This window comes from Macrosteles quadrilineatus, unplaced genomic scaffold, assembly GCF_028750875.1.
Source record: "Macrosteles quadrilineatus isolate MER2022 unplaced genomic scaffold, UCM_ALF_1.0 Scaffold_8__2_contigs__length_117827958, whole genome shotgun sequence".
Classification (NCBI taxonomy): Eukaryota; Metazoa; Arthropoda; class Insecta; order Hemiptera; family Cicadellidae; genus Macrosteles; species Macrosteles quadrilineatus.
In genome coordinates, this window is record NW_026542601.1 from 90,626,750 (window position 1) to 90,654,156 (window position 27,407).

The following is a 27,407-nucleotide window of genomic DNA, read 5'->3' on the forward strand; positions in this document are numbered from 1 at the left end:
GTTCTGATTATGTTTTTAAAATCATACTAATATTATAAATGTGAGAGTTTGTGTTTTTGTTTGTATGTTTGTTCCTTTGAAGTTCAATCACGCATTGGACGGATTGGGCTGTAATTTGGTATGATGATAGCTCACATTCACGATTAACTTATAGGCCTTTTCTTATCTCAAAAATCCTTTCGGACTTCACTGCAGTGGCTCTGTGGTTCCCCGTGTAATCTTATATAATTGATAAATATCTAAAAGAATAATCAATTCTGATTACTGTATATTTTTAAAATCTATATCTATAAAAGAGGAAGTATGTATGTATGTATGTATACAGGGTGTTGAAAATGTCTGGAACCAACATTATATCTGGTGAGTGGTTAAAGAAAAACAACTGATATTTTGTGTACGGATATACTATGGTTTTACCTATCTTTTGGTGCCTTATGAAAATTTTTACCCCTTATAGGGAACGTCCTGTGGAGGATGCAGTACAAAGTTTTAATGGAAGCCTATGGTAAATGATACATCGTTTTAAAGGCCATTTTTTTCTGAGTAAGGATCCACAAGTTTCATCTCAAAAGGACCACCCTAGCAAAAATGGCGACTGTTTGAAATTAAAAAAAAACTTATAGGGAACGGAATTTTTAATTTCAAACAGTCGCCATTTTTGCTAGGGTGGTCCTTTTGAGATGAAACTTGTGGTTCCTTACTCAGAAAAAAATGGCCTTTAAAATTATGTATCATTTACCATAGGCTTCCATTAAAACTTTTTACTGCATCCTCCACAGGACGTTCCCTATAAATGGTTTTTTTAAATTTCAAACAGTCGCCATTTTTGCTAGGGTGGTCCTTTTGAGATGAAACTTGTGGATCCTTACTCAGAAAAAAATGGCCTTTAAAACGATGTATCATTTACCATAGGCTTCCATTAAAACTTTGTACTGCATCCTCCACAGGACGTTCCCTATAAGGGGTAAAAATTTTCATAAGGCACCAAAAGATAGGTAAAACCATAGTATATCCGTACACAAAATATCAGTTGTTTTTCTATAACCACTCACCAGATATAATGTTGGTTCCAGACATTTTCAACACCCTGACCCTATAGACTCCGAAACTACTCGACAGATATTGTAATGAAAGTTTCATGCATTAGGGTGCGTACACAAAGAACGCCGGTTGCCGGCGCCGGCAAACCGGCCGCTGTAAGCGCGTCCCGGCTCGAGAAGAACTTAACATGGTTTCAAGTGTGCCCGTACACAGTAAACGCCGGTGCCGGCTCAACAAGCGCAACAAGCGCGAGCTGCCGGCGTCAACCGGCAAACAAGTATGAAGAGAACATTCTTATAAGCCGGTTCCGGCAACCGGCTCAGTCCGCGAGTGGTCTCTGTACTGTGCAGTTGGTGGGTGTCATAGCGCGATGGTTGATACAGATGATTTAATTTCCAAAGTTTATCAAAAGAAGGCGATTTGGGATAAACGGGAGAAGTTGCACGCGAACAGAGTGTATGGTTCTATTGGTTGTTGTTGTTCTATTGGTACTTCTCTTCTGGTTCTATTGGTTGTTTATGCCAGTTTGACCACTTTTTAACCAAACGTCCTTCAATTTTTCTTAATATGTAATCGAAAGTCGCTAGCTCCATTCTCATGTATGTGTAGAACCGTTGTGGGTCACCTTTTAGTTGCGGAAACAAGTGATGGTATTCACCAAGTTTCTTCCTATGTCTATTAATAACATGAACACCGACTTTCCTCCTTTGCAATAATTTTACATGAACACTCTCCACCAAAAACACATTATCACTAGACGAAGACATCTTTGACACTACTCAAAGTGAACTGACTTGTCGCGCTTGTTACCAGCTTTCTTTATGTACGGCTTCAAGCTTTTGCCGCGCTTATAAGCACGAGGAGCAAGCTGCCGGTTTGCCGGCGCCGGCAACCGGCGTTCTTTGTGTACGCACCCTTATTAAGCATTATTCAAGGATGGTTTGTGTGAAGTTATGTGTAGATGCGTCAAAAGGGCTCTGCCCCAGAGGTTTTTAAGGGGTACAATGTCAGACTTTTGGAACTACAATGTTTACAAATAAATAAAATTTAAAAACAGATGTTTAAACCTTCACCAACTGTTTTGTAGGATTGAATAATCACAACATTCTGTATTACAGTCGGGACCACGAAAGTTTGCAGTTGGCGGCAGCGGTCATGCTTTCGCAGTCACCATTATAAGGCACAAGGGCAATCCCTGGCCAGTTTAAATTTAGAAAATGCATGCTTTTCACACGGACAGCTGTATGTTTCGTGCTAACGTGGTGGTAGTTACGCCTAAAAACTTAAATAATCAATTTGTTTTTCATCAAAATAAATTTAAACTCTCTGATGCTTTGGAGCTTTAAATTTTAAATATATACTCACATTAAAAACCTGACCCAGGCTAACAGGGAAAAATCCACATGCAGTGAATTTGACAGCTAATGCTTCCATTAGTTCCTCATAGATATCTACCTGCAATTTAAACAGCTTTGCAAAGTAGATCATGCAATTTATTTTCATTTAATTTAAAATTAAAAATAAATTTGATTATTTCTCGAATATGGATAGTTTGAGATATAATCAATTCTAATAATGTTATCCTATAGCCTATGTATTGATCTATGAACCTTCAGTGCCACCACCACCTTTTTTGAATTATTGATTATTAAGATCAGACGTACCTAAATCACACTGCCGAATCAAATTGTTCCAAAAATTGAGTTATTTACCATTGATTTATCTTTAGTGATCGGTTAAATGATCTTGCAACTTTGAGGGGTTTCACCTAGTATTTTTTTAAATTCTTCTGAAAGTGTTCCTCTTTCTTCCTTCAATTCACTATCCTTTGATTTGAGAAAAAAATAATTCTCATCCCTACCATTAGGTCAAAGTAAGTTTAATAGGATACCACCCAAAAATAGGTTTACTACAGAAGTGGTAAAATCCGCAGAAAATATTTTAATTGCAGTCATAACAAAGAAATTACCGTACATTTAAACAAGCACAATGTTCTTACTTCTTACCAGTTCTGCTTGTGGTTCTGATAACTGGTCATTCCATTGAACTCTCAACTTGCGTACAATATCCCTTGTCTCGGCTGCCTGTGATTTAAAATTTAAAATATTTCAGATAACTTGTCTTGAATATTGAAAACAAAGACACTTGGCCAGTTTTTAATCATCAAGAAACATCTTTGATATTTGCTTGTTCAAATACTAATTTTTCATTAAGACAACAAAAGACTAGTACTATTATACGACAGTACCAGGGGACCGAGCTATCGGCCCGGTATAGTTCATTTCTATTGTAAAAGCAATGGTTAACTCACGTTTTTATTACAACTAATTTTGGTTTTTATTATTTAAGTTCCAGTAGAGTTTAAATTGATTATCAATACAGCTGTTTAAATTATGTAACCTATTAAAAAGTTAAACATCGAGTTGACTCTTAGATATGAATACAAATGCTCTGAATTATATAGTTATGTTTTTTGTCTGTAGGTAACCTTGACAGCATGATTAGAGGAAGTAGTATTTTTAAAACCATACATAAAATGGAAAATTAGGTTTGGGCAGGATTCTCCCAAAAAGCTTAAAAATATTTCATTTCATTTCATTCAATATTCATTTAAAATCTTATAAACGTAAATTTAATCATAAATAAAAATCTTACCTCTAGTTTGACTTTGTGACATCTATAGCATAAAAACAAAAGCCGCAATATGAGGTAAATACAGTGGTTAGCAATGGTGATGAATTCAGAAACGTTCCCATCTCTTCTGTTCTTAACCGTTAAAACCGTGTAAATTATAAGTCGAAAGAGACAAGATAAAAATATTACGAGGAAAAAAGAACTGAAATATCTTGCGATATTGTTGATAAACTTGGCTGCTGTAAGGTGTTCCTCAACGATATTCTTGAACAAAGAAAACTTATTTGAGTTTAGTTTCCTTTTTTGACTGAGTTGAATTAACTGGTTGTTTAGACTTTGATGAATCGACTCTCCCAGAAAACATAGGATTGATATTAGAACTTCTACGGTAGCGACAGGTACGTAAGCGTAGTTATATCTGAAGAGGTGCAAAATGTCAATGAACGACATCACTCTAGCTCTTGGTACAAAAAACAAGACAGAGAACAAATATATTATTTGAACAAAAGGGCAGATGAATAAAAACAGAAAAAGCTTTATTGGAAAATGTGTGAGAAGAAACGGAGAGAAGAGAATTGATGACGCTTTGAAAAAACAATCAGATAGTAAATCATTGGAAAATAAAGGTAGAATCAAGACTAATATGGCAGATATCCAGTTGATTAGCCATAATGCAGCATTTGGTAACAAATCCGTTATTTGAGTAATGTGTGGAGCATTTCCGCTGGAGAACGTTGCACAGATGAATATCTGAACCACTGTGAAAAATCTGCTACTCCTTCTGGAGTATGACTCTGAAAAATTGAGAGAAGCTATCATTTTACTGTAGTAAAACCAGTACTTTATTCAACCAATAATTTGTTAAACACAAACTTTTCTTTAAGCGTAAAAAGTGAATACGAGTTTTATTTCACAGCTGTTCAAATATCATTCTGTGCAATACATTTCTTTTGGATTATGAGATAAGGATAAACGATAATACCGATGGTGATTTCAAGGATAATCATTATAGATCTAATATCTAGAATGAATCTCTAAAGGTATAAGCATAGACCATTGAATAAATATCAATCAAAGGAAGGTTCCACGATTTGCCCCTTGGAGTGCCGTGTAGTTACGGCACACACAGCTGCAGGGGAGGAGCCGTATGCTAACAGCAGACGCTGCAGCGGTGTGCGCCGTAACTACACAGCACACCTAGTGGTGGACGCGGGAACATATTCTAACCGCAGGACTGCTGTTGGTCTATATTTATTCTATTTGTCTCATGGTATAAGGGTGTGTAATGTGAAGAAGAATGAAAGATGATTTGAACTCCAACATTATCAAGAACAACTGACTACCTATTTAGCTAAGATATTTTTTTAAATGGTCAATGATAAACGATTAAAGTAGATTCAAACTATTATTTTGTAGTTATAAATTTCATGGTTTTTTAATGTAAAAGATTTACTTGGTCGTAGTTTTATTCAGCAAACATCAAAGCACCCTGATAAATACAATATCTTAGGTTAAGAGTTTTCAATTATAATAAATTGTAACGCCAAAATTTAAAGCATCGGTTAGTTTGTTCAAAAAAACTTATAATTTAATTATTTATTTAACTAAAAAGTCAAAGTTTCAAAATGTACATTAAGGCTGCGCTCTAACCATATGGCACGTGCAAATGCAAGGGTTTTGGTTCTTACTGGTTGTAGCCCCAATTGTGAACCGATTTTAAAGATCTTGGTTCATATTTTTCGTTAATTAATTATTGTAGGTCCTGCGCTGTTTTGAATTAAGATATTTGGCTAAAAGGTTGGTAACAATGTTAAAATATGCGTTTTTATCACAAGTTTTAAAGCATACAAATAGTTTTTAGAGAAAAAATAACAAACAAGGGAAGTGCAATAGATTTTTAAAAACAAGAATATGCAATTAGTTTACTAAAAGGTTTGATAACAATGTAACCACCCAGATTTAAAAGGCTTACAAAGCACTCTTCATGACGCTGTTCAATGCAATGGTATAGGAACATCGGCGCTCAGCAACATCGTACTGAGAAATCCGAGGCGAGGTAAAGCGCACCCTTAACACGTGAGGAATAGTTACTTTTCTATAGTTTGAATTTGAACTTGACTGAACACTGTAAAATAATGTGAAACCGTGTTTGGTGGTTTATATAAATTTTATTTGAGAGGAATCAAATATATGACAATGAATACAAACCCTTTAAGAAGCGCAATAACTTTGTAAAAAAATCAGTCTGGAAATACTTGAATTTTTCGATAGTTCCCGCGGCGGCTGCTAGGTAGACAATCAAGAGCGTGCGGCCAAGACTGAGTGAGACAAAGAATTGGCTTCGAGAGAGATAGAGATAGAGTAGCGCGGCGACCGCGCAAGCGATCGTAGCAGCAGCCTCGGGATGCTCATTTTACCGGCAAAATTCCAGTCTGACTATTCTCCATAAGCATTTCGCTTCTTAAAGGGTTTGTATTCATTGTATTTGACTAATAATTAGAATACAAATATAATAATATAAAATGCCCTATTGATTAAAATTTAAAAGTGTGAAAAATTCTCACCTCTCGCTGAACAGTGTAACATCTATAGCAGAGAAACAGGAGCCAAAATATGAAGTAAAATGTGTGAACAGCGCAAGCTAGGAAATCGTGAAAATGGCCGATTCTCCGCAGTTTAACAACAAGCAGAGTGTAGATAATCAAACGGAATGTGAAAGACAAAAATATAATCAGAAAAAATACACCAAAACACTTGGCAAAGCCTGATGTGAACTTTGTGACTTCTAAATAATGCTCAAGTTGATCAACGGTTAACGAAATGTTGCTCAAAATTCTTTTTTTCAAGAAACGAGATAATCTTACGTTTATATTATGGTAAGCATTTTGAGCTATGATACAATATGTTGAAACAAGTGCTGCAACCATTCCAGTAGGAATGTAAGCAAAGTTAAATATGAAAAAGCGAGTGATTATTTTGCTACTAGAGATACCAATATATAAAGATGCATAAATAAACTGTGCAAAAGGATACAGAATCATAAATAAAAACAGCTTCAAAGAGAGGGGGTTGAGGTTGGTTTTTGAAAAGTGATAAATTTGGCAAGCTTTGTAAAAGCAGTCTGCCAAAGAATCGTCAGAGAAGAATGAGCATAAAAGAATAGAAAGCGCTGAGCTCCAATTTATCAGCCATAACATTGCCACAGGAGCAAAACTTGTAAAATCAGATAACTTTGGAGCCATCTCATGGGCGAATATTGCACTGATAATAATTTGAACAGCTGTGAATATTCTCCTACTGTGTTCCTTATGGCTACCTGTAAATTGATACAAATTACTTAACTAATTATATTGTCCTTATTTTATAATTATGTTTTTATATATTATTTTTAATATTTAGCAGATGGAAAATCAATCAGCGGAATGATTTACAAGTTAGGAAACAGCACTATAAACAGACAAACCGATTAGCAAAAAACAGACAGACAAACATACATTGAATTATATATATATATATATAGACTAGAATTATTTTGTATTTTAAAGAACTGAAATAATATGTAGTTTTTGTTTCTATTTGATAATGAATGTAAAAGTAACTCACATTATGATTTGCTACCGGAGTTTAACACACGGAAAGTGAAGAGACAAAAAGTAGGCAGCTTAATAATCAACTGTAGTTAAGTAAATAAAATTATCATTAGTATCGTAAATTCTTTGGAACAGGTACTGTGTAAAGTTTCAGCTAGCTATAAGATTGGTGAATAACTAATAGCTATCTCCAAAGGGTGTACATACCCTACTTGAAAACATTTGAGTGTGCATTTATCATTCATTTACTAGTTTTTACATTAATCACTTACTGTCATCAAAAGTACGATTGTTGAGCGGAATAACAGGGGTTCTGAAAATGGTGTTTGTTTCTATGGGAAGCACTCCCAAAAGGTGACACATTTTTAAAATGATGGCATACATCCACAAATCAATCTTCTTCCGACTTATCATCTTGAAATTAGCAAAAGCTTAAATAATAGCCAGTTACTTGCACCAGATACTATTGTAAAACTTCGGAATGTGTACTCTTTTATAGCACTGCAAGCATACTATAGGTTTTTGTTGACTTTGCAAATATGTAATGAGTTTTTTACTGTAAATCTTCAAATACAAAAAGAATATTATAACACAGTCTTTTTAAAGAGTTTTTAGTAAAAATACTATGATGACAAATGATTTATTTCCCCAATATCCTTGAAACACTATGGAAAAGGGACTCAAGTTGGTGGATAGTAAATAAATATCATTACCTGCAAACTGATTGATTGGTTCTGAATATTGAATGAAATTGTGTAAACGTTTCTGGCAAACAAAACTAAAATGTGAAACATAGTATCTTAGTGCTTTCATCCTACCATGTGAGCCTTATTTATTTATTTATTTATTCTTTCAACGGTAACACGATTTTTACATTGGAATATACATTGAATAGGATTGATCACTTTATAAACATAGCATAATTAGGTAATAAATATGAGCAATAACAAGAATAAATTAGAAAGCAAAACATGACATGCAAAAGACATAACCAGTATAAAAGAGAACAAAAATACATTCATAGGCTGAAACATTTCAATTGTAAGACATACATAAACATAGCAAATTTGGTAAAGGCTACTAAAATACGTGCAATAAAAAAAAGAATGAAAGTGAAAAGCAGGCATTAAATGCAAAAGACGTAACCAGCAAATAATATGGCGCATAGATAACAACAACAGGTAAAATATGAAGTGCAAAAACATAACAACAACAATATTTAACAATATGCAACCGAGACATATACACCGAGCCTTGACTTGTGACTTGTCAAGAATGAATTGTGCTTTATAATCCATAATACAAATGTAGCCAATGTCTAAATAATAATTATGGTCATTCACTACTTGAAATACATATAAAAAATATCATTCGGGATATAAAAAGAAGACATAGAAAAAACATAAACCATTTTATTAAGTGGTGTCTGTTCAGTGTTCATACAAAGATTTATAATTATTGGATATAGAGAAAACAAACTTAATAAACTTAAGTAATAGTATGGTTCAATTAGACCTAAACCTCAACATCCAAAGTGAAAGGCAACTTTTGACTCCAAAAACTATTCAATATAGTCCCCGTAATGTATGGTAAAAAATTACACAATTTTTGTCAAGTATGGGGAAGTTGAAAAATGTGTAAACCCGTCGCTTAGAACGGTGTAAAATTTTACCATGGATTACAAGGACTATACTAAATACAGGAGACCAACCCTACTTAACCAACCCAGCCGGGACTGGACCTAGTTCTGATAACTCAAAAGGTCAGTTAAAAAGGGAAATCCCTAAAATAAAAATAAAAATCAAGTGTTATTTATTTGGAATTATTCATATAACCATTATTTGGGAGTTGTCCATGCATTATGTAAAAAATAAATCACACTTTCTCCTTTATCGTAAGTCTTGGCAATAGAAAAGTCAGAAATAAACCCAAACCACAGTTAAGTCAAATACTTTTAGTGGAATAAATTATAGTCGTAAGCAAGAGTCAAGTCAATTTAAATTATTATTTTAATACCGGTACATAGTAATATTTAATTGTTGCTTTCCAAATTAATTGTAAAACAGTAGAGAACTTATTATTGAAATTAAATATACAAACCACCATTTCGTTTGGAGACAGGATGTTAATTAGGAAATACAAAACAACTTATTCTTGGTAACGTTCTGCTGTAGAGTTTAGCGTATTGTTCCCATCGCTGAGCAAGGGAGAGGAAATGCCAAGATTCCAAATCAGCGGTTAAATCAAACTGCCCTCAAAGCTTGGGCGGATAATCTGATTATCGGTTAATGCAAGGTCAGTTAAGTGGGGGTCTAGTGTAGTTTGAAGTCAAACGTTTGCTTTCACTTTTGATGTTGAGGTTAGTCCATCTTTTTGGCTAATTGCACCGTACTAAAAACCAGTTTAAATAACAAACCTACGTTAAGCTATCTCACCATCCTATGATTCGTACTCGGGTAAATTACTTCATCGCCATTTCAGGAAAGTATTGCACTGTTGTTATAAGAATCAATAAATATTTTGTTATTCTTGAGCGTAAGTAAACTTATACAGGTGTATTTATAATTTATGGACATATGATCAACATTGCACAGTATTCTCCGGCTCACAAGTGCTTGAAACCGGGTTGTAAGCTTTCCCGGCCTCACAGCCTCCGACTTTTACACTTCCATCTTTCAGACACATGATGAACCTGTGGCAGTTGCCGGGGTACGGGTGCCGGGAATGGTCTCCGAATGGTAAAACATCTGCAATTGGGCAGTTGAACCAAGAGCAATTGGTGTTATCTGTAACATCCAGTGTTTTAAACTTAACATAACAAAGTATGCAAATAGAGTACAGTTCATTTAGAGGAGAATTGCATTGGGCAGGCAAAAGATAGAAGTTTTAGAAAGCTTTTTTTGGCTTTGCCCAATAAATCTTGTCACTCTTGTCAAAAATAAGGCCTTTCTTTATAGGTACCTATATTAAAGGTTAAAATATTTTTTGTTCTGTCAAGTGATCTTGGTTATGGCTGGATAACCAGTAGTTTTGACTACAAATTCTTTTCAATACTGGAGCTGTTGAGAGTTGATTTGTGATAACTGTGTCATGACTCCCATCTGAAGGGAAACACCATGAGCATTACTGTATTTGACACAGACAGTTTTGATGTTTAACTAAATTCTTGCTAATGTTTTGATTGATGTTCATTTATTTGTGTGTATGTGTTTGCAAGGACTCTTCACAACCCAAGGGATGATTTAAGACTCAAAATAAAATGGTAGTTTTACATTTAAAAAAACCTTTAAGTACAAAACCATTGGTCGTTCTTCCAAAACTATAATTACCTGTCATTACATTAGTATTTGAAACATTATTTGGTTATTATCAATTATACAAAGGCAAAAATTATTAACCACCTAATCTGAAGAAGTGGAGCACGTTATGATCGTAAACCCATTCAAACAATCTAGTGGAAATCCATCCCTTGAATTTGGCCACCAAAACAACTTAGTGTGACTATTTCACAACATACTGTAATATGATAGTCTTTTCCCAAAAGAAATCATTAAATTCAAGACAAAAGTAAAGTGAATGGATCTCTGTCCTTAATTTAAAAATGTATGAATGTCTAGAATATTGAAATAAACTAAAGTTTTACCATAAAAAAATATTTAACACCATACTATAAACTACTCTACTAGGTACAAAAAAATATTGAATCAAAATCTAACCTGAAGTGCAGCCTATCAACGCAGGTTCCCTACAAGCCTCTGCTTCTTCCCTCGTCGCATCTCGGCAGAATTTGTTGACATCATCGAACATGAGTGAAGACGCACATCTGTCCTCTACTGCAGTTCCGTTGACGCATTTGAAAAATCTGCCGCATCCACGGGGGTCGTTGAAGATCCCATAGAGCCGAGGACATTGGGCATTACCTCTCGGCCTCTCTAAAACAAGGCTTTTCTTTCAAGTTTTGGAGGTGTTGTAGTGTTACAAAAAAACCATGAAATTTGGCATTGCAAGTAGTCTTATCATCCAATTGTAAAATATACAGTACAGACTGTATTTTTTTTCATTGTAGATGTTAGCCTCCTGATTGCCAAATATTAAGAAAGGTTTAAACGCCTACTAAGCAATCCAATCAAATTTCAAAAACAACTACTCTAGTTTCAGCTCATACATGGAGCCATCATCAGGCGGTACAAAGGCCATTTTCTTTCTTCATATGAAGAGTGTCAGATTTGACTAATAAAATTAAGAAAACATTTAAAGTTAGACACAGTTACATATATGAAACACTAGCAGAGTACCGGGGTTGGCGCATGAGTATAAAATGCTTATTGCAGTTTTACTTGGCTTTGTGTTTGCAATGGGAGAGGACACGGTTTAAGAAAATTTGGTTCTTTTAATTTACCGTATGCTATAATATAGCACATCTACCATAGCCATAATGTTCTACCACTGCACCTAAACAAAGTAAGTGTCTCATTCTCATTGTATGCTTTTTGTTGCTAGTTGGTTCAAATTAGCTGTTGTCATAAATGTTAAAAAAACTAATAGTGCTGCACCCTGTTGGTAAACATTATAACTTCTTAATGCTATTTAATATCATAGAACCAACTTGGGTAGTTTACACAGCTGACAAAATTCTTCCTTTTAAATATGAATGCTCATAAGGTTGACATGGGAAACTCCAGAGCCAATGGGGTGGAGCCTAAAAGGATTTTTGAGATAAAAATATGTCTATATGTTAATCAGGAATGTGAGCTATCACCATACCAATTTGTCATCCCAAGCCGAGCAGTAGTTAATGCGTAATTGAACTTCAAACAAACACACATTTTTATATTAATAAGATTTCACAGTAACAAGTTGAATCTGACGCTTTTGTATGTATTTCATCATTTACACTTGAGTTTGCTTTTACTACGTGTCTCTTTTTTTATGGTGAATTTTACAGATAGAGTGTGTTTGATTTAATTTTGTATTAAAACCATAGTGCAATCAAAGAGACACATATAAACCTTTTTATTTAGTCAGATAGTCTTTTACAGTAGTTGTCAAACTAAAAAGAATAAATAATCGAGGACAAAACATCCTCTATCTAATACCCATATACCTAGTACAGTAGAGAAACTAAAACTCAAAATTGTCTTCTGCTGATCCAAGGATGATAAATAAGGGATCGAGTATATTAATCCATGGTAAAAAGTATGTGTCAGATTTCTAATGCTGTTTACTTTATAGATGGTTGGTACTACAGATTAAGCTGGGTTTTAAACTACAAGGTCGCATCATTACCAGACAGAAGCTACCGGTGATTGGTGAGTGTTGAGCCCAGAACTTCAGGATAGAAATATTGAGCTCAAACCACTAGACTAGACACACCCTCAAATGTAACACATAGTAAACCTTTACAGGTGTAGAATACACATAAAATTAAAAATGAACAAAAAAGAGAACAAACAAACTTACGCAGTTGAGGTCGACCAGTACAGTCGACAAGATGTAAGAGCTTGCAGCCCCGAAAAGGTAAATAGCCAAATCCATCCTCACACTGCATTAAATAAGGAACACCATTCTGACAGGCGAAGAAACGGTCACAGAACTTTGGGTGAATTATCGAGTACTTCCCCTGGAGAAAGTTGATGTCACATTCTGGCCAATCTGTTTTATCAAGAAAAAGAGTTGTAGTTGACGGCATAAAACTATTTTTATAAATTCTTCGCTCAAACAAAAAAGAATAGTACAAATCATGATAAATGAAGCTATATGTGATGTGGAAAGCGAAAAGGGACCTCTTGTCGGCGATGCAAAATTTTCAGTACGGCCAATATAAGTAATAAAGGTCGAAAATATCAAAATTCGGGGTTTTATCGATTGTTATACCTTATTTATCATAGAACAGGAAAGTACCGGTTAAAATGTCAAATTGAAGACGTAAAAGGTTGAAATAAATCATCTTGTTAGCCTCTGCATGGTCTGAGAAAAGGTACCTCTTGTCGCTCAATGTTATTTCGCCATAACGACAAGAGGTCCCATTTCTAATATTCACTTTATAAACAGACTGTAGTCCGAAAATTGAATTGTCCTGCATTCTAGAGGAAATTTAGAGAACGACAACAAAGTTCAGTGTACAGAAAACAAAATATCTCACAAATTTGAGGTACCTGCCTTTTCTTATCTTATGGAGAAATAAGATAGGGTTGACAACAGGTCCCTTTTCTGAAATGTGATTTTTACGACATGCTTCAATAAAACAATTATTTAATAATGAAAACTACCGGGAGTTAAGAAAAAAATTGGTTTTGCCTCCAAATAGGACATTATAAGCTTTCCTTTTTTTTATCGTTTCTTAAATACGAAAAAAACTGTTTTTGTGTGTATTTGAAATTTTCAAAATGGTTTTTCTCAAAATGACCCTTTTTCTACAACAAAATTTTTGTATTCAAATTTAGGTAATAAGCTCATGAAAACAACATAACGTTTGTTGTATATCAGAAGGAGTGTTACATTTTCAAAAATTCAATATAATTATCTACATGGTTTATAATTAATTATGTAATTAATTGTCGAGATGAACAATAATAGAAGTTTACTTAAAAAGAATTCAGATTTTCATAAACAAATTATTATAATTCTTAATAATTCGTACACATTTCTAGTGTTGAGGTAAATTCAACCCCTATTTAAGCTAAGGATGTTAAGGATTTGTACTTGTACAAATATAATACAAAATGTCTTTCAACACGTTTCTACATAATAATCATAATCTGTAATCTGACAGGTCAGAATCAATTGTAGTTGTAACATCTGTTATATTTCCCGTCTTGTAATAAATGTTTACGTACAAGTGTAAAAATATTAAAAGTGCTGCCGCAAGTTGTTTTATCATTTACTCGTATAGAACCAACACAAACAGCAACAAGTTGTTTGATATTTTTAAAGTATAAACATCTAGAGCTTAAAAATTCAAAAGAATTTAGGGGAAAACCATCTATGTTTACCTTCTTCCTCATTTTCATCAGGTGTAAAATCCTCAGCAATTGCACCACAAAGCACTAATATATAAATCAACCCCAAACACAACCATCTGCCCGCCATGGTAAAATGCTTCTAACATGCCAATCCTTATTTTGACTAATGGTATAATTTGGCTTTCTTTGTTGTTAATCTGTAAGGTAAATGTCCTGAGGGAGGTTCGTAGATATCCTAAATGCTCCTGATAGCTCCTTAATGACCTCTAAATTCAAATAATTTGTTCTTGGATCAAAGAATAAAATCAAATAAATGGAAATACATTTGTACTGGTTTTATATTTTGATTGTATACGGTGTCTTAATATTATGAATTTGAATCATTGAATGATATTTTTATAGTTTTTTAGTTTATGTGTTATTATAGTGTGTGTGTGTTGTCCGTTAGCACAATAACTAAAGCAAAAATCATCCGATTTTGATTAAATTTTGTAACGTGTAAACCTACATTTATTCAAACGAGTTCGCAAACCAGCATGATCAGACTATGGGAACAGGGGTTTATGGGGGGGTTTAGTGGGGTAAAAATATGGGTTCCCATTTTTGACCCTAAAACTAAAAAAATTCACAATTTCTTTCCAAACTATTTTTTTGAGCTTAAAAAACAAATAATTTAATATTTTGAAGCGTGTGCCTAATGGTTATGGAGATAATTTAAAATAAATAATAAAATTGAAAATTCCCATGTTATTCTTATGGGGAATAAGTCAACTGTTTTAGTTTGCTTGTTTGTGAACATATTTTGATCGAATTTGGAAATACATCCATTTTTTACTAAACTATTAACATTTTACAACAAAACACCCTTTTTTACTCTCCATGTTATAGCAAACCTAAGTACTCGTACTAATTCATTTGAAATAGGGAGTAGAATTCTGAATGTGGTATTTTTAAGGAGGCATTTTAGTGTAAATCCAATCAGCCAAATGGAAATTTTTTTCCGACGGACATTCCATTTTGATGTACCGTACAGTGATGAGTGCTTTGCTAGAAACATTTTATCAATATAGTTCCCAGATAGCACAACAAGCTATATTCCAGCTTGTTGCCAACTACTGTAATATGTCACATTTTATAAGCTGTACCACAGCTGGAAGCAAAAACATCAATGAGTATTCCATTTCAAGCTATTTTATTCCAGCTTGAACATTCAAGTTGGTATCCAGCTGCCTTTTGTAAGAATACAGCTTATTTACAGCTGGATTACATTTGAAACTCAGTTTATTTACAGTTAATTTATAGCTAGCTTACCTTAAAAATCCAGCTTAGTTACAGCTGGTTTACAGTAAAAATACAGCTTTTTTTATAGCTGGCTTGCAGTAAAAATGCAGCTTCTTTACAGCTTTGATATAATAAATTACAGTTATTTAAAGCTGACCTAAACTGTTGCACAGATCAAAAAGCAACTTAAAAAATTTGGATTTCAGCTTGGACCCAAAATGACAGAATTAAAAACCTAACAGTATTAGTTAGGTCAGTTTATATTAAACTCTCACAATGGGCCACAGTTGCAATGTATACGGTTACAAGATGAGTAATAAATAACAACTCTAAAATAAAATTATTGGAAAATGTTGGAATTCAAGAAAGTGACTTATTAACACAACTTAACCTAATAATCTGGATCAGATCCATGCAAATAAGACTTAAATACAAAGCATATAATAAGGTTGTCTACAATAATATATATAGGTAAGCATAACAATATAATACTGCAACAATAAGAGGTCCAATTAAAAAGTATTTTCTATTTAACTATCTCCGATTTATACAATAGAACTTTTAAATTTTTCCTGAAGAATCGTTTCCAACCAATAAAAAGTAAATTCATTACTTTGTAAATATATATATGTATACTATATATATATTAGAAATATACTAATACTAGAATACTTACTGCTACTACTAGTACTAATACTAGAAAAATGCCGGTATGAATCATAAACATGCGGAAGGAATTACATAGGTGTGCTATTCCCCATCATATGCTGACATCATTCAAATTGCAAACACCATTTTACCAAGAAAAAATATAAAAACAATAACAATCTAATCAAAACAATATACTTAGGCAATGGATCAGCTGATTTTTTTGTTTGCAATCTGGGTGACGTCAGCAAATGACGGGAATAGCACACTATGTATTTTCCTTCCACCATGGATCATAAACATAAACAAATGATATTGTTGGCCCGAAAGTAATCTGTTCAACAAAAATAGAACAATAAGCAAATATGATAAAATTTAAACACAGTAGTTAGTCTTTATCCAACAATAAAGCTAACACACAAACTTTGCATGGTACAAAGTTTAAAGTTCATAAATCTCTAAAAACGACTACTCAGGTCCAAAACATGGCATCTTTTCAATCTATATATACAGTTGCTGTTGTCCAACAAATTCAAAGCAAGGTAGTTGGGATGGTACTCTAATTTTTTTAAGTATTTTGCACTTAACCTTGAAATTTCTTCTTTGACCGTTGGGGTTCGACTGTCTCTATGGAGCACTTCGTTGTTAACGAACCATGGTGCCTGGAAAATGTGCCTTAGAACCTTGGATTGGAATCTTTGGATGATGTTCAGATTTGATTCACTGGATGTCCCCCACAGTTGGATACCATACGTCCATACTGGTTTTAAAATAGTTTTATATAAAAGTAATTTATTTTATGTTGTTAATTTAGAATTTTGAGTTAATAGCCAAGAAAGATTTTTAAATTTTAAATTTAACGAAATTCTCTTGTTCCAGATGTGGCTTTTCCAAGTGAGTCTTCTATCAAGGGTCAAGCCCAAGTATTTAACCTCATTGCACTGTGAAAACCCATATACTAATAGCATTTATTAAGACATTAAGGCCCGGTTTCCCCAACTCATTTAAACTCAGTTTTAAGTTAAACGGCGATTTAAACTTAGTTTAACTTTGATTTGTGTTTCTCCAAATTTAAACTAGGTATTAATCTAAGTTCAAACTAAACCACCTCTCGACTTGGTTTAACTACTGGGGATAAAATAAACTGAGTTCAAATCAGTAAATTACAACAGTAACATAACCTCAAACCAAAACAAAAAGTGGTAGGTGTTAAAACAATAATAATTGAAGCAACTACAAATTCATTTGGACGAAAATAGGCTTGGTTTAGGGATAGCTTTAAGTTAAGTTTTATTTATATTTTAATTTATTGTTTTTATTAAGTTCTTTTTTTAGTACATTTGGTTTTATTTCAAGTTAGGCTACTATTAATTAATTGCAGTAACTTATTTGCCCCCTCAAACGGAAGAGTTAATAGACATTTCCGAAGTAGTAGAAGATGAAGATTATGACACTTTAGTACTTAGAACAGGAGGGCCTACTAAAATAAGAGACAGAATTGACCATTTCAATAAATGGAATGAATCTGAATTTGACGACAACTTATACTAACTTGATAACATAACCTTAAACAGTGATGTTATTCTAGCTGCATTCGCACTTTGCTGTCTGCTCTGCTAGGCTTGTAGCGCAGCGTTGTGGTGGTTGTAGGAAACACTAGCCCAAAGCCCACCGAAGATTCCTTAAAAATACACATTCAGGATTGCCAACCGCTCGAATTGCCGTTTATCTTAAACGAAGCCAGTAAAATGTTGGAGAAACCGAACACACATTTTAAACGGAGTTTAAAAATAAACTAGTTTATTATAAACGTAGTTTACACCATTTTGGGGAAACCGGGCCTTAGACATTTATTCATCATTTTTTACATATGAAATGCATAGATAAGTCAAAATGTTGGTAAATACATCTTGTATTCAGTCTTGAGTAAATAAATGTATAAACATATAAATAACAAGGAATTCAGTTAATACAGTCAATATAATACAAGAGTTAAAATAAAAATTGAGCGACGAGCAAATAAATACAAAAGTTACAGACAAAAGTTACAGACATATTAGTTAACACATGGTTTTGTTTACTCTCGGGCCAAAAACGTCATTTGTTAATGTTTATGATCCATACCGGGTCTTTTCTGTAGTATTCGTGGTATATACGTTTAATGGAATTATATATATAAATATATATATATTATATATGTTTACAGTTAATATTTTCTTTGTGTTGGGTTGGCAAGAACTAGGAACTTCAGAATTCAATTATTTTAATACACAATTTTGCAAATGTACTGCACTGCACTGCAACAAGGTGGTTACAGCAGCAGCTGATAAATTACGTATGTGTTTGTAGTCATATGTTTTTATTACTTTTCTTCATAACCTCACGTAACGGAACAACAAATTTCTAACCTTAAACAAGTAGTATAAATAAGTCACAGGTAAGAACTAATTACTTTCCTAACTTATTTTATAGCCTAGATATGTAATTCAATTGATAAGAGATATTTCTAGTCCGGTTATCTGGTCCTTAGGCAGCCAATTTTTCTTAAAACATTAAAAGAGATAGATAAATAGCCTACTGTTCTAGTCGATTTAGTTAGTTCTGAATACCTATAACTTTCTTGCCAGAGCGTTTTCTTTTTTAAATGTAGACTTGAATTCACGCTGATTATTAAGCACAAAGAAGTTCAAACTACACTAAATTTTTCCATTTGATAAAGCTTTCATAAAGTAGGTAGGCTAGAATGCTCTTATGCTTGATGGATTAAGCCCAACTTAAGTCCTGTGCTGGCAAAGTTCCTAAAAATCTATTTATAGTATGTACTCTTACTGCAACACTAAGTTAAATAGGCTAGTGATAAAAGGTAAAATTTCACATTAGCCTTTAGCCCATCTAGGCTACATTATACTTCTTCCTTATTGAGGTACTGAACTTGACGTGTTTAGGCCTAAATTATACATGCAATGGTCATCTTGGGTAGACTTTCACAGAGAACCTACGATATATTAACTTATCGGATGAATACACTTAGGAGGTACCCATACATATCGAACATAGAGGATACGCGTCCGGTACCCGGATGTGGATAAGGTGTCCGGTAATGACGTCACCGGGTTGTGGGGGCCTGGAACTTCATTACCACAACGATACGATGTCTAGCCATCGGTGTTTGTGGTGTAGTGGATAAGGTGCTCGGCTGATATGCAAGAGGTCCTGTGTTCCAATCTCTAGTGAATTGAGCCTCTGTGAAACTTTGATAGGCCTATTCGTCTCCATTGTATTTACAAATGACCTAAAACAACCTTTAATGACACAACCTATCCGGCATAGCTGGTCTTGGTGAAGAAGAAGGTAGGCCTGGTAAGGTAACCTAATTTTCATCAATCTAGCTACTGTATGTCTAATCCAATTTTGATAATCATTATTTTGCCTTAATTATTTTATTTTATATGGACTTTTAATCTTCCAGAAATTACAATGACCGATAATGAAGTGTGTTTGAGGTGGAATGCGTTCAAAAATAATTTAATGACTAGTTTGGAATCATTGTGGAATGAAGATGAATATGTGGATGTCACATTGTCCTGCGGAGGTCAGCAGATCCATTCTCATCAAATTGTCTTATCAGCAAGCAGTCCATTCTTTAATGAAATATTCAAGGTAAGTGATTGAAAAAGATATGCCTAGACTATGTATTAAAGAGGCTTTAAAACAAAATTGGTTCTCGATACTGATATTTTAAAAATCGGTTCTCCATGCTAATATTTAAAATACCGATTCTCGATACCTTCATAGCCTGACTTAATATGGGTACAGTTCTGCAGAGAACAGTATGTAATTTATTTTGGTATGAAATTTTCATTTAATAAATTATATAGGTACATACAACACACTGTTCAGCGACAGGACGTCTAAAGGTGGTGGGGGTAGCTCATTGGAAAGCCTACTCACTGCCATGGTCACCTAAACAACATGCGTTTGTTATCGAGTTGTAGTTAAAAGTAATGATTCAGTCATTGCAACTCAGCGGCAGTTCTGTGCATTTCTTCCATAAGGTCAATATGGAGAAGTTCTGTCGTGTAGCACAATCATGTGGTGGGTTACTAACTTAAGAACAATGGCATTGAGATTGGACGCCAGACAACATTCGTTAGAGTTCGTGCTGTTGTGGAAAACAGTCATCGTAGGCCTGCCCGTGAAACAAACGCCAGCTTTGAACATGTCTGACGGCTTGGTTTAACAAATTTTGAGGTTCGATCTTAATTTTCATCCATATACAGATTAATTTGAATTAAATTGTTTAATTTTGTTGATTATCCATACAGATAAACGCAACGGAACCTCTCCATGTTGTCCAAAGAATGCACTTAACTGACGCTGAGCTGCAATGACGTAATCATTATTTTTTTAAATACGACTTCATAACAAACCTGCATAGCTCAGGCGACCACCGCTCCATGATAATAGGCTTTCCAACGAGCCTACCCCAACCACCCTCAGACGTCCTGTCGCTGAACAGTGTGCTGCAGAAAATGGATTCGTTTTTTTACCGCACCATTAATGTATAGGCCTATATTGATGATTAAAATATTTCATTCGATATCTTAAATATTCAAGAAGAAGGCCGCCACTCTATTACACCCTGCGGTGTTAATATTAATTTAGTTTAATAATTCAATTCAGTTTAGTTTATGATTGACAAACATGGTATTGTTTACAAATTTGTCTTTATAAATTTAAGAAAAAGAGGACAATATTAAAAATTGATGTAACTTATATGAGTTTGTCACTTAAAAATATACAAAACATATTAAATTTATTTCAATAAAATGTTACCTTATAAACTTTTAAGACAAAGAAAATGTAAACTGTTAAACAATCGAAATGTTAAAAATTCTGGATTTTTGTGACGCCATTGTATTTCTTGATGAAATTACCAATAAAGGTAATTGTCTATTGTCTATCTTGTCTGTTATTTTCATAAACTAAGCTAAACTAACCTAGAACTGGCGCAGTACAGTGTGAAAGAATATAGAAATATACCATTCACCTGAAAAGATCCTATGACCAATTCATTTCATTCCACTTACTCAACCTTCACTCAAATTTGGGTTAAAATATAAATATGCATCTAGGTGGGGTCCCCATCTCATTTGGTCTATTAATTGGTATACACATACTCACATACAAACAATATTGATATTACTTGAAAATAACATCCAATACGATGTATATGTTTCAACCAATCATAGGTTCTCTGCAGATCTGTACCCCTTAAAATGTACTAGACTTTTAAGCCAAAAACACAAGAACTAGTGAAGTGTAACAAACAGACAACTTCATGGCAGACTTTATCAATGGCAACTAAACAATACATGTATGTACTTTGGAAGCTATGACACACTACTGTAGTTTTTTGTCAAATATTCATTAAGTTATGCAGGTTCCATAAACATTTTGTTTAAACTTAGCTGCCTTTCTTATATCTTGGAAATATGTACTTTTGTCGCAGCAATAATACTTTTTTGATTATTGTATTGGTATTATTATTGTACTACAGTTTTCACAAAACTTTTTTATTAATTGTCTGTTTAAAAAGAATGATTTAATAATAAACTTTCATAGAATGAGATCTCTTGCATCCGTGAAACACCAATACTGACTGATTCAAATAGAATAGAATGTAAATGTTTATTTGCCATTGACATTTTACATGTGTTAGCAACAGTCAAGAATATAACTAGTCAAAGGTCATAAAGCATAAGCCTACAAAAACTTAAGCTTACAAGCTAAAATACAATTTCCTTCACCTTTAAAAACTCGGAGAGGGAATAAAAGGGATTTTTTAAAAGCCAATATTTTTCTGGATTACTAAACATCCTGAATTCCTGAACTGCTTCCCCAAAATATCAAGCGATAGCGTTAAATACATTGAAAAAAGGCGAAATAAGACATTCTTACATAAATAGCTACTGTCAACAGTCTGCTAACTAGATAAACAACGCGAGATAATCTTGTAGATAGATAATCTATGTGAGATTCCCCGAGCTGGTTATCGATGTGCATGCCTCGGAATTTCACACATTGTTATGTTATCAAACACCTGATCTTTGGGTCTTAAACTGAAAAGAATTCTTTATTTGACTGAAACCATGCTGAGGCATTACTCATTGCAGTTTGGGTTATTTGTCGTAATTCAATTATTATTGTTCTGCTCTTTGGAAAGAAAGTTGTATCATCTGCATATAAAATAGATTTAGTAGGTTTTGAAATGTTACTTGGAAGACATTAATAGAAATAAAAACATGAGTGGTCCAAGTACGGACCCCTGAGGCACTTCGCAATCCACTATTACAGTATCTCGTTTGACATCTCACCGTTAACAGAGACAATATGTCTTCGATTACTGAGATTGGCTGGCAAAGCCCTTCAGTGCCTCACCTTCCTACTGAGATCAAAACCACTAAGACTGGTTTGAAAAGTATAACGTAACAGTGTTGTTGTTTTTTTTTCAGGATACATGTGCCATACATCCAGTTGTGATAATTCCTGATACATCCATCTTAAACTTAAAACAACTACTTAAATTCATGTATACTGGAGAAATATATATAGAAGAAAATAATTTGGTTGAATTCCTTCAACTTGCCGAGGACTTACAAGTTAGAGGTCTTTACGGACGGAAATTCGAGTCAAATGAGAAAGTACAGGTTAGTATCAGGTTTAAAGACTGCAAGAATGAAAAACCTCAATCAAATAACTTCCGGAAACATGTACAGTTGTTATAATAATAATATAACTAATATAATATTATAATAATTTAAGTCTTTTGATTGTTGCGACTAATTTCCAATTGGTTATCTTATTTTTTAACCTCAAATAGGTTATAAACAAATACAAATTAGCTGAGGTAGCCTTAAGGTAGCGGCTTCCAAGAATTCCAAATAGTCTTTTAAGTGTTACTAGCTGTTACCCACGGGCTCTAGGTGGAGCTGAAACTCCTTAAGCGAGGTGATCAGCACCAAGTTGGGCCAAGGAGCTGGACTTTACTTTGCAACAACAGGTGTAATGTTACTACCTAGGGTACCCTCTGCCTGATACATTGTCTCTTCTCAACCAATCAGAAACCTTTATTGCCATAAGATTATCAAAACTACTGACAAGGGATCACCCATGATTACTTGCATTCCTCCCATTGAATACGGTTTGTCGTGGTATGTTCATAAAGATGGTGAAAATTTGTTATCTATCGGCCTGGGCGGGGGTGATGAGTGTCAGTTTGCATTGTGTGCATCTCTAAAGCATTATACATTCAATAAAAATGATACTGGTGATATAATGGATTCATTATGCTAACTACCATACCTTGTTTTTGTAATTTTCAGGTCGATGAACCTCCTAGTAAAATCTTGAATTGCACTAAAGAGAAGAGCTCAAAGCGGAAGAAGTCGTCAAGTCACAACCATGCGGAACATAGCAAGCTGATCAGGACAGATCCGTCGTGGATCAGCGAAAGGATAAAGGAGGAGTTTGTCAAAGTGGAAGTGACAGAGGAAGAAGGTCCGGTGGTTAGTGACAGAGACATGTCATACGATGAACTGCCAGAAGACTTGTCCAATCCCGACCTGCCCATGACATCCAGGAGCGAACTTCAACCTGACTTTTGTGAGTGAATCTTTCTGTATTGCAAACCTAAGAGGTGGAGTAAAAACGGCTCTTAGTTTTGTCTTAGAGTCAGACTTTTGGTGGTGGGAATAAAATTGTAACAGCAGCCAAGGTACACAGGTGGTGAACTTATAAGTAGGGTGTGTCGCTTATGTTCATTGAAAAGCTACTGATTTTAGTCTAAAGACATTTTAACTCAAATATTATCAGGGCCCCAAAAATTAGTTTTATTTTTGTGCCCACAAAAATCAGGAGTACAATGGAAAAGGGAGAGTTTAGCATCATACTAAAATTATGTAATTGGACATAAAATCAGGTGACAACTAAACAAACTATTATGGTTTCACAAATATTGGGCAAAATTTGTGAAATTATAATAGTTTTTTTTTCCGTTACCTGCTTTTATATGTTATTATTTTATGTTAACTTTAAGTTTGGTTTGATCTTATCTTACTAATATTATAAATGTGAAAGTTTGTGTGTTTTATGTTTGAAGTTCAATCACGCATTAACTACTGGACGGATTGGGCTGAAATTTGGCATGATGATAGCTCACATTCCCGATTAACATATAGGCATATTCTTATCTCAAAAATCCTTTCGGACTACGCCCCAGTGGCTCTGTAGTTCCCCATGTTAACCTATAGTAGGGCCTATAGTAGGGGAGTAGGGGCCTAATCATATTTAAAGGGAATTAAAGAATTTAGTCATCTGTTTCAACTAAAAAAGTTGGTTCTATGATATGAAAAAGCATTAAAGCATGGTGAAGCACTATTATTTTTTTTGCATTTATGAAAACAGCTAATTTGAACCAAGCGGCAACAAAAAACTGTGATACGCAATGAGAACTTTCAAAGTAGGATTGTTTACAGTTACGTTTATGTTTTTAATTTCATGAAAAAATTTGTGATATTTTGGGAATTAATTTATTTTTCACTATTGTTTAGGTACCGGTAATGTGGTAGAACATTATGGCTAAACTGTGTCCTCCCCCATTGCAAACGCAAAGCTCGAGTATAACTGCAATAAGCATTTTATACTTATATGCCAACCCCGTACGAATTATGGGTACTCTGCTAGTGTGAAATATAATGGAAGAATTTTGCTCAACAAAAATTGTTATTAATTTAGTATTTTTAAGGGCAAAACAATATGTAAATTTAAATTCAAATGTTCGATTACCTCAGGTATCGGACCTCCCTATCAGAACCTACCATTTGCCGAGTTACTGCCGCCCCCGGACACTCTGGCGATGTGGTCCAAGGGACGATCCCTCGACCTGCTGGCCTGCGACCTCATGAAAATTCTGTTCACCACTCAGGAACGCATAACGTGCAACGTCAACGGCAAAATGGGCAAACTGCAGTTCAACGTCGACAAAATCAACCTGATCAAAGAAGTGATCCACTACTTCAGCGGGTGTAGCGGTGAAATCTTTGAGGAACAGTGGAAAGTGTGTGTGACCAAAATAGACACTTCAAACCGTGGCCTCAAAAGAAAATTTTTGTTGAAGGGTATAATCTAAATGGTCGAAGTGTGAACGCGAAACTTCAAAGTTGGGTTTGTTACCCTTTATATTAAAGGAGTATCGAACAAGTCCTGTCAACTTCTGTACCATTCAGTATGTTTAGTTACCGATAAATAGATTTGATATTTTAATATTTCATGTTATTGCAAGGCATGTGTTTGGTTAAATTTGTTTGTTACAGTTTTATTTTTGTGAATCAAAGTTGTTTTTGTGGATTTATTTATGGTCATAAGTATTATGCCTCGTAATATGGTTGATATAATTTAGGGAACTTAGCATGAAATGTACACGACTTATAGTGGAGCAAAATTATTTGTTTAAAAATCTATAGGCCTAATGATTTTATGACTAGCAAATTGGAGTAGCAAAATCAGCTTGGACTTACTTGTTTCAACAAATATTTGTTGTTCCAAAGTAATCTGATTTTGGAGAAGGTTTTGAAGATTTGTTGTTGTGATACTGTAGCAGGTTTGCTCAATGGAAAATAGTCCATTCGAGCACCAGATACACAAATACTTAACACTACACAACAGTTCTGCTAGAAACAATATTTATACACATTGAAGTTGTGTTTCTTGTACCAGGATGGACTCTTTCCTATTTGTATAATCCTGCTTATCTCAACAATTATAAGTTAATATTACAATCCAATATTGTAGGGCATTGTCCCCATGTTACATTAATTATTATTATTAATTAAGTGAATCCAGTAACTTTAACACTAAGCTACTCGACTCAAGTTTGCTTACTAAACATAATCTCCATTAAGTTTTCATTTTAATATGCCATCAAAAGATAAGTTTGTAAACACCAAAGGTATTAATACCAAACAACAAACTTTCTCTTTCTTCTGATTTAATTGTTTGGACAAACAATTAAAGACTATTTTGCTCCACTATAGTTAGTGAAGCTGGTTTAGATTGTTAACTAGGATAGGTTAGGAAATTGAAATTGTTCTTGGTTTAGGATCTACTTTTCAAGCTTTGTACATTTGGGCAAGCTATGGGGACAATAGATAAATCAACAGAGCTACGTTTTACAATGGTTTTACCAAAACAAACCTTCAACAAATGTAAACTTGCCCTTAGTTTGTATTTTTGTTCTAAAATCACTTTTAATCACAAATATTTGTATATTCCAAATATACAGGCCATATCTAATCAATCCTATTTTTGAATGATTTTAATAGACAATTTACGTTGCATTCCATTTTAGTTGTAAACCAAGCTGGGAAGTACACAGCTTACAGAAAACCTACTAGAAAATAAACAACCAAGTTCCTATTAGTCGTATGAGTGTTTAGATTAGCAATATCTCCGTTATAGTTACTACATAGTTAAAAGTAGTGCGTAGTTGTAAGGCTGTATAAACAAAATATTGTGTAAAAAATAAAGGACATAATATGAAGATGGCCAGGTTATGAAATCTCTTATGCTTGTTAAGAAAGTTTATTATGATAGTTTATTGTTGTTTTTTATTGAATAGATCTATTATAGTTTTAATTGCTGCTTACTCCAGAACGTACTATGTCTTAGTTGTGCTTTGTTGAAGATATCTTGGCCAGCTTATTTCAATTGACTGTAATGAAAAATTGTGTATCAATTAATGCTATAAAGCATTAACTGCATTTCTAACTGCGTTTTAGATCCAATATTGAATGCTAATCAACTTGACATCAAATTTTTAGTGTGTCCTATTTTATGTATGCAGGTTTAAAAATTTAGCCTATAGATCTCAGAGCCTTTATCAAAATAAAATCAGAGTTGGTACGTATTAAAACACATAAACTTGACTCTAAACTCAAGTAATGTTTTGTCTTGTTCATTTTTTTTCTCTGTTGGATGTTGTATGTTTTACAATTCATTTTCCCCATTTGGGTCAACAATTTAATCATCATTACCCATAATGACTATGAAGTAAGGGTGATTACAAATTAAATAGACAAACTGTATTAAATACAAACTGTCTATTTAATTTGTAATCACCCTGTATTTTGTGTTGTTCAGTTTAAGTTTGCAATTGATCATTTAGGTTGAAATTTTATTGTCATGAACATGA

At 33.8% G+C, this 27,407-nt stretch overlaps 2 protein-coding genes across 2 annotated transcripts; one reads left to right on the forward strand and one right to left on the reverse strand.

Moving 5' to 3' along the window:
* Positions 1-8,692: 8,692 nt before the first annotated feature.
* Positions 8,693-19,432, reverse strand: LOC129000556 (uncharacterized). The gene is made up of 5 exons (XM_054427518.1): positions 19,296-19,432; positions 16,745-16,818; positions 12,726-12,917; positions 10,982-11,197; positions 8,693-10,051 (listed from the first exon to the last, which is right to left on the reverse strand). The coding sequence occupies exons 1-5, from the start codon at positions 19,430-19,432 to the stop codon at positions 9,846-9,848; spliced, it is 825 nt and encodes a 274-aa protein (XP_054283493.1). The 3' UTR covers positions 8,693-9,845.
* On the forward strand, positions 18,493-26,031 carry LOC129000195 (uncharacterized). The gene is made up of 5 exons (XM_054427150.1): positions 18,493-18,593; positions 19,626-19,816; positions 22,672-22,866; positions 23,542-23,821; positions 25,009-26,031. The coding sequence occupies exons 2-5, from the start codon at positions 19,634-19,636 to the stop codon at positions 25,344-25,346; spliced, it is 996 nt and encodes a 331-aa protein (XP_054283125.1). The 5' UTR covers positions 18,493-18,593; positions 19,626-19,633; the 3' UTR covers positions 25,347-26,031.
* Positions 26,032-27,407: the final 1,376 nt, after the last annotated feature.